We start from the raw sequence: 12,661 nt of genomic DNA, 5'->3' as shown, positions 1-12,661 counted from the left end.
TGATCCCCACAGGGAAATTACACCATACAAGACAACAACATTCATGACATACATGAACAAGACCTGAAATATACAGTAAATAAAACATTCAGCTGAAGTGTCTCAGTGTAAGGTTAGTTAGAGTGTCTAAAGTGTGCAGATGGGCGACAGACAGGGCAATCAGCCAAGCCATTAGTTTGACCAGAGTTAAAGTTGTGTATTGTAATGGCCGTGGGAATCAATGACCTCCTGAAGTGCTCCGTCCTGCAGCTCAGTGACAGGAGCTGTTGGCTGCTGCTGCTTTATTGTCAGGCCAGGATGGGATGAAGGGGGTGACTGTCAGGCCAGGATGCTCTGTACCTTCCTCATGTAGCACCTTTCCGTTACACTCCCCACAGAGTACAGACTCCTCCCCAGAACTGAAAGCTCAACAGTCCCAACAATGGACTTGTAAAATATATGCAGCATTTTATAACACACATCAAATGATTTTTAGCATAATGAGCATAATGTGGAACCAACTCTGTCCCTAAAGTTGTCACAGTTGGTTAACCAGCCCAGTTTGTCTTCGATTTGGACACCTAGGCACCTGTATGTCCGAACCACCTTTATGTCAGCCCTGTCAATGTTGACTGGCAGAGTAAGATAGGATAAGACAAACTTATTTAGGTAGGGACAGTGTACATATGATCAACAACAATATGGGAGAATACTGTTGTAAATATGCTGGATTATAGCAGAGCTGATCATTTGCATCCACAGGCTCTACTCAATAAATAAAATTCCGATGACAGTGCACTGCAAAGGATAAAACAATACAATAAATTAGTAAAGTACGGATCACAGTTCATGATCAAGAAATAAATTATACAACAGCAATACATCAACACAATAAACACATATGTAGCACCTTTAGTCCTGACTTAGAGGTTAAGGGGATACTCACATAGCTCTAGGTTCGGTAGGAGTTGCACCAGGAAGTGACTCACAAATAGGAGTGGGTGTTGGCATTTGAACAGCTGATATTTTAATATCAATGCAAAACAAACAATAAACATCAACAGCATGAAAAGGCGGCACAAAATAAAACAAAACACAACAAAAGAGTCCACAGAACAAGAGCCCTCCTGCTCGATATTCTGGTTCAGGTTCAGTTCAAGAAGAAAGATCCAATGTGTGTGTATGTATTCAGTGCATCAATGTCCATTCAGTTTCTTTGTCCTCAGTTCCTATAACTACTACCTGGGTAGATGAGGAGTGTGTGTGTGTCTTATCTGTCTCAAGAGTGTGAGGTTCTGATGATCTGGAGTTGTCTTGGTAGGTTCTGCAGCTGGCCACACTGTCTCTCCAAAGCTGGATTTCCATACACGGCCTACCTCTACCTACCTCTACCTCTGCTTAGGAGTGACCCCCACTCCCCCCGGTTTTGCGGGCTTTAGCCACACCCACACTTGTTGCTACTAGCAACAGCGGGCTACACAGTAAAGTTATGTTCCAACAACCAGTGAAAGAAAGAAAACAACAACAATGTTATGAGCTTTCGAGCAAAACACAATGAACATCATAAAAGATAAATACCTCATACCAATTCAGCACATTTCGGTCAGCACCACTCGTATTGTTGTGCCCTTTGGCTGCCCAATAATCGGCCTTCAATTGTTTAAATGTCTCCCTCACTTGTTTTTCTGTCCTGATAAAGCCAAGTCTGACCATCTCAGCTGCGATCCGCTGGAAAACCTTGTTGTTCCAAGAGGTCTTGTCCAACTCCCGCTGTATACTGTTTTCTCCCAACAAGGACAGAAAAGCCCTCACCTCTGGGTTGGTCCAGAATGACATTACTTTTCCAGTCATCATTAAAAACAATTTACCGACACGAGAGCAGAAAGTTAAAAGTGAGCAGCTTACTACTATTCAGTACCGTCTGTCTAGTCAAAACATCCTGAAATTCACCCACTTTGGTCCAACCACAGAGGAGGGATGTTTAAGTACCAGGGGAAGTTTGACTTTAGCCTCGTCCAGCTCACCTTCTAGCAATGGAAATGTGGAGGTAGGCCGTGTATTGAAATCAGCTGAACTCTCTCTCTCTCTCTCCATTAACATTTTCTGAATGTAGAGCGGACTGTCTCTTTTGAACAATATGGCCTGTAACTGAGAAGAGTCGTTCGCATGAATCCGTGGATGCCGGAGTTGCTTGATATTTGTGGGCAAGCAGGGCCAGCTTGTCAAGTGCTCCTGAATGAGCAGCCCACCACTGCATGTGGCAGTCCCCCTTACTTATGCTTGGCTCTGCTCTGTATCTGTGTATCTCTCTGTCAGGTTGCACCTCTTCATCTGACTCTGAATCTGAGCCCATCTGTACAAGGTGAATTTTCTTCTTAGGTGGTCCATCTTGAGAAATCTTGAGACTTTCTGGGTGATAGTTCATAAAGCATGCCTCCAAGTGAGGCCCACACATCTTCCCATTCACTCTTGGGCAGAGTCTTCAAGTCTTTGAAGTGTGGATCCAGCGCCGTTGTAAGCTTGAGCCATGCGTTGTGAGTATTTTCTTGGCAGGAGGCTAGGTTTTCCAAGAAGACTGTCTTAAATCTCACCAGATATGCAGGGTCTTCTTCAGTGACCTTCATCACATGGAGCAGGTGGAAGAGGGCAGGCAGTACTACTAAGCAGGAGATATAGGCCTCTCCACTCAGAATCTCAGTTACATACTCTACCTGCAGTAGAATAACACACACATACAAACACACATACAAGTTTTTTGAACACCAGTCGATATGCTGGCAAATCAGTTAAACATTTAATTTGAGCTTGATCAGTTCAATTTCATTTTCCAATTTGCACAATATATGTGCATTACTTGCCTGCAGGGCTCTAGAAGAGTGCTCAGTCTCTGCAGTTTGTCCCATTCTGGTGGCGTCAGCATAACCAGTTTGTGCTGTTGTTGGTCTAGGTTTGCTTTTATTGCTGCTTGATTGCAGTTCAGGTGCTTGATCATTTCCAACGTAGAATTCCACCGCATTGCCACGTCTCGGATCAGTGGCTCCTGCCGGTGTCCCTGTGCTTGAAGCTCCATGAACTTCCTGAGCTGATGCAAGAAGGACAACCTCTGCTGGGCCTACTTCCTAACAGAGTCAATGTGGAAGGCCCACTTCAGGTCCCGTGAGATTGTGGACCCTAGAAACCTGAATGAGTCCACGATGGGGCCCTCTCACTGCCATTCCCTTAACAGCTGCCCCTGGTAGATTCAACGCATTGAAAGTTGATGACAAATCATGAACAGTATCCTTAAAGCCCTTGTGGGTAACATGTACACAACAATGGAGGAGGGACATTGGTATAAATGCAGATTTTTTTCTTACTGCAGATAATATTCTAATTGCTATAATCCAAGTATAGATATACATAGGGTTTTACTGAGAGTTGCAGGCTAAATTTAAAAAGTGTAACTTTCAATCTGCTGCCAAAGTATGCTGCATTTTTATCATTTGCCTTGACTATAATCTCATTAAAAAGCTTAAGTGTCCTGAAATATCATCTGATTTTTGCTTTTCTTGGGCATGCACAAACTTGCCAAAGTTTCCCCAGTGCATCATTTTATTTTTTTATACTGCTCACTTTTAACATTATGACGTGTTTCTATTACAGTCTAAGTTCCACTTTTGAACCAACGCAACACTGACCATTTGAGACTCCTCTAGACCTCTGAAAGGTGTGCTGTGGTATGTGGTCACACAGGGGGCTGGAATTGATTGAAATTTGAGGAAATCCCATGCCAAGTGAACACCTTGACCTCACTGTTCTCTCCTCAAACTATCCTGCAATAAGGTTTGTGTAGGTGCTATATGCACATCCACGTAAATGGAAGGAACCAAGATCTTCCTGCTGAAGACTTTCTCCGTACTAAATTCTAGATTACATATTTACCAATTAAGCATTGGACCTGGCCATTCATGTGATGTTAAGGAAAATATGATAAATTACAGCAGTGGACAGGAATCAACATGGACACCTGTCTGGTCTGCCTCTTCACAGCCTCAGACAAAACAAACTGTGATGCACACAGAATTTACTTCTTCAGCAGTTTGCTGCAATTTTGCTGTCTGTTGGAGTGGACCACAAGTACTACCATGAGTAAGCCTTGATCCATGACTGTATCTCTAGTTTCTCTACTTTCTTGCACCAGTATCTTAATAGGTACTGTGAACTGTAAACTAGGGACACCCCGTAAGAACTTCAGCTCTGCCAACCCAGTCATCTCGACCACAGTCAAAGCAAACTTTTAGCAATTTTAACAAAAATCTTGTTTTTTAGTTGTAAACAGTGACCTTAAAGCCCTTGTGGGTAACATGTACACAACAACGGAGGAGGGACATTGGTCCTCCAAGAATCTTAGAGGAGGGTCAGAAGAGCTCCATAAACCATAAGACTCTGAATTGAGGCCAGGAGGCTGCCAGAGCTCAGCAGCTCTCTCCTCCTCTCTCTGACAATGGAGGGAGATGAACTCTGTTTTCCACAGCTCAACACCTCCTGCCGGAAGCTAAAGCGTTCTCACTTTGACACTGAGTGTATTCACGTTATCCTGTCCTCCATCTCTCTACTGACTGCAGCTCTCAACCTGCTCGTCATCATCTCCATCTCCCACTTCAAGTAGACACTTATTTCATCTCTTTCATCAAACTGGACAGATATGACTGTGGAAGTAGCTTCAATAGAAATGTTCTTGAATGCTTAATGATCTGATGTGGGTTATCTGTTTAGATAATAATCACTACCAGCAATAATAAGAAGTGTGTTTCTTTCTTCCTTCTCCAGGCAGCTCCACACTCCCACCAACCTCCTCCTCCTCTCTCTAGCTGTCTCAGATTTCTTCGTTGTCCTCCTCGTGTTTTTTCAGATCACGCTCATAGAAGGATGCTGGTATTTTGGTGACCTGGTGTGTGTCATTTATTTAGCTTTAGACTTTGTCATTGTATCTTCCTCAGTAGGAACCATGGTGCTCATATCTGTTGACCGCTATGCTGCCATTTGTTATCCTTTACATTATCCCACCAAAATCACTCAGAGGAGAGTTCAGATCTGTGTCTCTCTGTGTTGGATCTGTTCTCTCTTTTATGCAGCTCTGATGATGAAGGAGAGTTTGAAACAACCAGGGAGGTTGAATTCCTGCATTGGAGAGTGTGTGATTGATTTTAACTTGACCAAACGATTTGTAGATCTCATGTTGATTTTCATTCTGCCCATAAGTGTCATCATAGTTCTGTATCTGAGAGTATTTGTGGTGGCTGTGTCTCAGGCTCGTGCCATGCGCTCTAATAATACAGCTGTTACTCTCCAGCGTTCAGGAAAAGTAACAGCTAAGAAGTCTGAACTGAAAGCAGCCAGGACTCTTGGGGTTGTTGTACTTGTGTTTCTAGCATGTTTCTGTCCATATTTCTGTGTTTCACTCACAGGACAGGAGGCTTTGTACAATCCTTCATCCTTTATCTTTGTAGTTTGTCTGTTCTATTTTAACTCCTGTCTAAACCCAATCATCTACGCATTTTTCTATCCTTGGTTTAGAAAATGTATAAAAGTTATTGTGACATTTCAAATACTGACTCCTGGCTCCTGTAATGCCAACATCCTGTAAAGTAGAACTATGGAGGGCCTTTTTGAACTGACTGGTTTGAAGTGAAACACTGCAGAGAAAAACTGTGGATTAATTAAATGGTTAATGTAGGACAATGATAAAGAAGCATGGAAGAGTAGTGACTGTATGAGACAGTCTACATAACCCTCTGCTACTCATTGCTTTTTCTTTCTTACATTTGTAATATGCCTGGTTTCCCATAGTTAAAGAAACTGTTGCTGGTGAATATAATATATGTATGTCCAGGGGTCTGTCAGATGATAAATATCATAAATGTATTGCTTTCTTTTAGTTGGACAGCAACCTTTAATAATAATTAAGTATTGTAAAGAATAACATCCGATATAATTGTTTTTACGACTTAAACACATTTCATATTCACTCTGTCAGTAATCAGAATAACATCAGAAACAGAGAAAAATGAAAAAAAAAAAAACTTAATTCATCCCAGAGGGGCATGAATGCAGATTTTTTTTCTTACTGCAGATAATATTCCACAATCTCAGTAAATCTAATCTCTGAAGCATGTTGGGCCTGTAATGACCAGTGGTACGTACCCGATGTGTTGTGGCTAACTGCCTGCAGGTATAAGATGGTTCTCTGTGTGTTTTTTAGGTCTCTACATTGACAAGTGTGGGATAGTCTGGCTTTGACTGGACATTCAATCCGAAGCAGAACACAGTAGCATCTGTCATGAAAAGCACAACATTACATTCAGCTGTATGCTGTATACAGTATAAAGATGAACAATATCTCATTCTGGCTACGTTATTTACAGCCAAAATGTTTGAAGGGGTGAACATATCCTTCTGTAAAATCCCTGATTTCACACTTGACGTGTTCATACAGTTGAAAGATACAACGTATATTAGCATATTAATTTATTTGAGTTAAGATGACCACAATTACTGATCATTTTTTTTGTTTCATGTTTAAGATAAAAAGTTAACAAAAAACTCCAAAAATGTCAAAGTAGATATTTATTTGAAATTGAAAGCATAATGACGAAAAGCAGAAACACTTCAGTTGCAGGGGCCTTTTTCAGTCACTATTACATGTCTGGTTGTTGGTAACACAGCAAAATACTGAAGCCATGTTGGTTTACATGTGGATGACATGTTGAGCTGCTTTGATTCTGGATGAACTCGAACTTCAATCAGCTTTTAGACAAGCCTAAATCTAAACTAAGAGTTCAGTAACAAAGTAACTAAGAGTTGCTGTCAAGATTAAAAATTCAAGATGACTTTATTGATCCCCACAGGGAAATTACACCATACAAGACAACAACATTCATGACATACATGAACAAGACCTGAAATATACAGTAAATAAAACATTCAGCTGAAGTGTCTCAGTGTAAGGTTAGTTAGAGTGTCTAAAGTGTGCAGATGGGCGACAGACAGGCAATCAGCCAAGCCATTAGTTTGACCAGAGTTAAAGTTGTGTATTGTAATGGCCGTGGGAATCAATGACCTCCTGAAGTGCTCCGTCCTGCAGCTCAGTGACAGGAGCTGTTGGCTGCTGCTGCTTTATGTCAGGCCAGGATGGGATGAAGGGGGTGACTGTCAGGCCAGGATGCTCTGTACCTTCCTCATGTAGCACCTTTCCGTTACACTCCCCACAGAGTACAGACTCCTCCCCAGAACTGAAAGCTCAACAGTCCCAACAATGGACTTGTAAAATATATGCAGCATTTTATAACACACATCAAATGATTTTTAGCATAATGAGCATAATGTGGAACCAACTCTGTCCCTAAAGTTGTCACAGTTGGTTAACCAGCCCAGTTTGTCTTCGATTTGGACACCTAGGCACCTGTATGTCCGAACCACCTTTATGTCAGCCCTGTCAATGTTGACTGGCAGAGTAAGATAGGATAAGACAAACTTATTTAGGTAGGGACAGTGTACATATGATCAACAACAATATGGGAGAATACTGTTGTAAATATGCTGGATTATAGCAGAGCTGATCATTTGCATCCACAGGCTCTACTCAATAAATAAAATTCCGATGACAGTGCACTGCAAAGGATAAAACAATACAATAAATTAGTAAAGTACGGATCACAGTTCATGATCAAGAAATAAATTATACAACAGCAATACATCAACACAATAAACACATATGTAGCACCTTTAGTCCTGACTTAGAGGTTAAGGGGATACTCACATAGCTCTAGGTTCGGTAGGAGTTGCACCAGGAAGTGACTCACAAATAGGAGTGGGTGTTGGCATTTGAACAGCTGATATTTTAATATCAATGCAAAACAAACAATAAACATCAACAGCATGAAAAGGCGGCACAAAATAAAACAAAACACAACAAAAGAGTCCACAGAACAAGAGCCCTCCTGCTCGATATTCTGGTTCAGGTTCAGTTCAAGAAGAAAGATCCAATGTGTGTGTATGTATTCAGTGCATCAATGTCCATTCAGTTTCTTTGTCCTCAGTTCCTATAACTACTACCTGGGTAGATGAGGAGTGTGTGTGTGTCTTATCTGTCTCAAGAGTGTGAGGTTCTGATGATCTGGAGTTGTCTTGGTAGGTTCTGCAGCTGGCCACACTGTCTCTCCAAAGCTGGATTTCCATACACGGCCTACCTCTACCTACCTCTACCTCTGCTTAGGAGTGACCCCCACTCCCCCCGGTTTTGCGGGCTTTAGCCACACCCACACTTGTTGCTACTAGCAACAGCGGGCTACACAGTAAAGTTATGTTCCAACAACCAGTGAAAGAAAGAAAACAACAACAATGTTATGAGCTTTCGAGCAAAACACAATGAACATCATAAAAGATAAATACCTCATACCAATTCAGGACCTTTCAGTCAGCACCACTCGTATTGTTGTGCCCTTTGGCTGCCCAATAATCGGCCTTCAATTATTTAAGTTTCTCCCTCACTTGTTTTACCGTCCTGATAAAGCCAAGTCTGACCATCTCAGCTGCGATCCGCTGGAAAACCTTGTCGTTCCAAGAGGTCCTGTCCAACTCCCGCTGTATACTGTCTTCATTTAATCATTTAAAACGATTTACCGACACGAGAGCAGAAAGTTAAAAGTGAGCAGCTTACTACTATTCAGTACCGTCTGTCTAGTCAAAACATCCTGCTTTGTACCTGGCGCTCCATCGTGATGAATTTTTTCTGACCGATCACTAGTAAGCAGCATTTCACTTCACATTTTGGTCCCCAATTCACCCACTCTGGTCCAACCACAGAGGAGGGATGTTTAAGTACCCAGAGAAGTTTGACTTTAGCCTTGTCCAGCTCACCTTCTAGCAATGGAAATGTGGAGGTAGGCCGTGTATTGAAGTCAGCTGAACTCTCTTTCTCTCTCTCTCTCCATTAACATTTTCTGAATGTAGAGCGGACTGTCTCTTTTGAACAATATGGCCTGTAACTGAGAAGAGTCGTTCGTATGAATCCATGGATGCCGGAGTTGCTTGATATTTGTGGGCAAGCATGACCAGCTTGTCAAGTGCTCCTGAATGAGCAGCCCACCACTGCATGTGGCAGTCCCCCTTACTTATGCTTGGCTCTGCTCTGTATCTGTGTATCTCTCTGTCAGGTTGCACCTCTTCATCTGACTCTGAATCTGAGCCCATCTGTACAAGGTGAATTTTTTTCCTAGGTGGTCCATCTTGAGAAATCAGCAGAGACTTTCTGGGTGATAGTTCATACAGCATGCCTCCAAGTGAGGCCCACACATCTTCCCATTCACTCTTGGGCAGAGTCTTCAAGTCTTTGAAGTGTGGATCCAGCGCCGTTGCAAGCTTGAGCCATGCGTTGTGAGTATTTTCTTGGCAGGAGGCTAGGTTTTCCAAGAAGACTGTCTTAAATCTCACCAGATATGCAGGGTCTTCTTCAGTGACCTTCATCACATGGAGCAGGTGGAAGAGGGCAGGCAGTACTACTAAGCAGGAGATATAGGCCTCTCCACTCAGAATCTCAGTTACATACTCTACCTGCAGTAGAATAACACACACATACAAACACACATACAAGTTTTTTGAACACCAGTCGATATGCTGGCAAATCAGTTAAACATTTAATTTGAGCTTGATCAGTTCAATTTCATTTTCCAATTTGCACAATATATGTGCATTACTTGCCTGCAGGGCTCTAGAAGAGTGCTCAGTCTCTGCAGTTTGTCCCATTCTGGTGGCGTCAGCATAACCAGTTTGTGCTGTTGTTGGTCTAGGTTTGCTTTTATTGCTGCTTGATTGCAGTTCAGGTGCTTGATCATTTCCAACGTAGAATTCCACCGCATTGCCACGTCTCGGATCAGTGGCTCCTGCCGGTGTCCCTGTGCTTGAAGCTCCATGAACTTCCTGAGCTGATGCAAGAAGGACAACCTCTGCTGGGCCTTCTTCCTAACAGAGTCAATGTGGAAGGCCCACTTCAGGTTCTGTGAGATTGTGGACCCTAGAAACCTGAATGAGTCCACGATGGGGCCCTCTCACTGCCATTCCCTTAACAGCTGCCCCTGGTAGATTCAACGCATTGAAAGTTGATGACAAATCATGAACAGTATCCTTAAAGCCCTTGTGGGTAACATGTACACAACAATGGAGGAGGGACTTTGGTCCTCCAAGAATCTTAGAGGAGGGTCAGAAGATCTCCATAAACAATAAGACTGAATTGAGGCCAGGAGGCTGCCAGAGCTCAGCAGCTCTCTCCTCCTCTCTCTGACAATGGAGGGAGATGAACTCTGTTTTCCACAGCTCAACACCTCCTGCAGGAAGCTAAAGCGTTCTCACTTTGACATTGTGTGTATTCACGTTATCCTGTCCTCCATCTCTCTACTGACTGCAGCTCTCAACCTGCTCGTCATCATCTCCATCTCCCACTTCAAGTAGACATTTATTTCATCTCTTTATCAAACTGGACAGATATGACTGTGGAAGTAGCTTCAATAGAAATTTTCTTGAATGCTTAATGATCTAATGTGGGTTATCTGTTTAGATAATAATCACTACCAGAAATAATAAGAAGTGTGTTTCTTTCTTCCTTCTCCAGGCAGCTCCACACTCCCACCAACCTCCTCCTCCTCTCTCTAGCTGTCTCAGATTTCTTCGTGAGCCTCCTCGTGTTCGTTCAAATCACACTCATAGAAGGATGCTGGTATTTTGGTGACCTGGTGTGCATCTTTTATTTAGCTTTAGACTTAGTCATTGTATCTTCCTCAGTAGGAACCATGGTGCTCATATCTGTTGATCGCTATGCTGCCATTTGTTATCCTTTACATTATCCCAACAAAGTCACTCAGAGGAGAGTTCAGATCTGTGTCTCTCTGTGTTGGATCTGTTCTCTCTTTTATGCCGCTCTGATGATGAAGGAGAGTCTGAAACAATCAGCCAGGTTGAATTCCTGCATCGGAGAGTGCGTGATTGATTTTGATTTTACCAAACAATTTGTAGATCTCATGTTGACTTTTATTCTGCCCATAAGTGTCATCATAGTTCTGTATCTGAGAGTATTTGTCGTGGCTGTGTCTCAGGCTCGTGCCATGCGCTCTAATATTACAGCTCTTTCTCTGCAGCGTTCAGGGAAAGTAACAGCTAAGAAGTCTGAACTGAAAGCAGCCAGGACTCTTGGGGTTGTTGTACTAGTGTTTCTAACATGTTTCTGTCCATATTTCTGTGTTTTACTGACAGGACAGGAGGCTTTGTACAATCCTTCATCCTTTATCTTTGTAGTTTGTCTGTTCTATTTTAACTCCTGTCTAAACCCAATCATCTACGCCTTTTTCTATCCATGGTTTAGAAAATCTATGAAAGTTATTGTAACATTTCAAATACTGACTCCTGGCTCCTGTAATGACAACGTCCTGTAAAGTAGAACTATGGAGGATATTTTGTGAACTGACTGGTTTGAAGTAAAACACTGCAGAGAAAAACTGTGGATTAATTAAATGGTTAAAGCAGGACAATGATAAAGAAGCATGGAAGAGTAGTGACTGTATGAGACAGTCTACATAACCCTCTGCTACTCATTGCATTTTTTTTTGACTTACATTTGTAATATGCCTGTTCTCCCACAGTTAAAGAAACTATTGCTGGTGAATATAATATATGAATATCCAGGGGTCTATCAAATGATAAATATCATAAATGTTTTGCTTTCTTTTAGTTGGACACCAACCTTGAATAATAATAAATTATTGTGAAGAATAACATGCGACATTATTGTTTTTACGACATAAACACATTTTATATTCACTCTGTCAGTAATCAGAATAACATCAGAAACAGAGAAAAAAAAAAACTTAATTCATCCCAGAGGGGCAAAATGCAGATTTCTTTTCTTACTGCAGATAATATTCCACAATCTCAGTAAATTTAATCACTGAAGTATGTTGGGCCTGTAATGCTCAGTGGTACGTACCCGATGTGTTGTGGCTAACTGCCTGCAGGTATAAGCTGGTTCTCTGTGTGTTTTTTAGGTCTCTGCATTGACAAGTGTGGGATAGTCTGGCTTTGACTGCACATTCAATCCCAAGTAGAACACAGTAGCATCTGTCATGAAAAGCACAACGTTGCATTCAGCTGTATGCCGTATACAGTATAAAGATGAACAATATCTCATTCTGGCTACGTTATTTACAGCCAGAATGTTTGAAGGGGTGAACATATCCTTCTGTAAAATCCCTGATTTCACACTTGACGTGTTCATACAGTTGAAAGATACAACTTATATTAGCATATTTATTTATTTGAGTTAAGATGACCACAGTTACTGATCATTTTTTTTTTGTTTCATGTTTAAGATAAAAAGTTAACAAAAAACTCCAAAAATGTCAAAGTAGATATTTATTTGAAATTGAAAGCATAATGACGAAAAGCAGAAACACTTCAGTTGCAGGGGCCTTTTTCAGTCACTATTACATGTCTGGTTGTTGGTAACACAGCAAAATACTGAAGCCATGTTGGTTTACATGTGGATGACATGTTGAGCTGCTTTGATTCTGGATGAACTCGAACTTCAATCAGCTTTTAGACAAGCCTAAATCTAAACTAAGAGTTTAGTAACAAAGTAACTAAGAGTTGCTGTCAA

At 41.7% G+C, this 12,661-nt stretch overlaps 2 protein-coding genes across 2 annotated transcripts; both read left to right on the top strand.

Annotated features, from left to right (window-relative positions):
* Positions 1–4,462: 4,462 nt before the first annotated feature.
* LOC125018085 (trace amine-associated receptor 13c-like) lies at positions 4,463–5,605 on the top strand. Its single transcript, XM_047601730.1, has 2 exons — positions 4,463–4,623; positions 4,789–5,605. Exons 1-2 carry the CDS (start codon positions 4,463–4,465, stop codon positions 5,603–5,605), a joined length of 978 nt encoding a protein of 325 aa, XP_047457686.1.
* A 4,694-nt stretch (positions 5,606–10,299) lies between these two features.
* On the top strand, positions 10,300–11,441 carry LOC125018086 (trace amine-associated receptor 13c-like). Its single transcript, XM_047601731.1, has 2 exons — positions 10,300–10,460; positions 10,625–11,441. Exons 1-2 carry the CDS (start codon positions 10,300–10,302, stop codon positions 11,439–11,441), a joined length of 978 nt encoding a protein of 325 aa, XP_047457687.1.
* The last annotated feature ends 1,220 nt before the right edge of the window (positions 11,442–12,661 follow it).

The sequence above is a fragment of the Mugil cephalus genome, chromosome 12 (genome assembly GCF_022458985.1).
Source record: "Mugil cephalus isolate CIBA_MC_2020 chromosome 12, CIBA_Mcephalus_1.1, whole genome shotgun sequence".
Classification (NCBI taxonomy): Eukaryota; Metazoa; Chordata; class Actinopteri; order Mugiliformes; family Mugilidae; genus Mugil; species Mugil cephalus.
The sequence above is the reverse complement of the archived record's forward strand: the minus strand, read 5'-3'. Positions and strand labels throughout refer to the sequence as shown.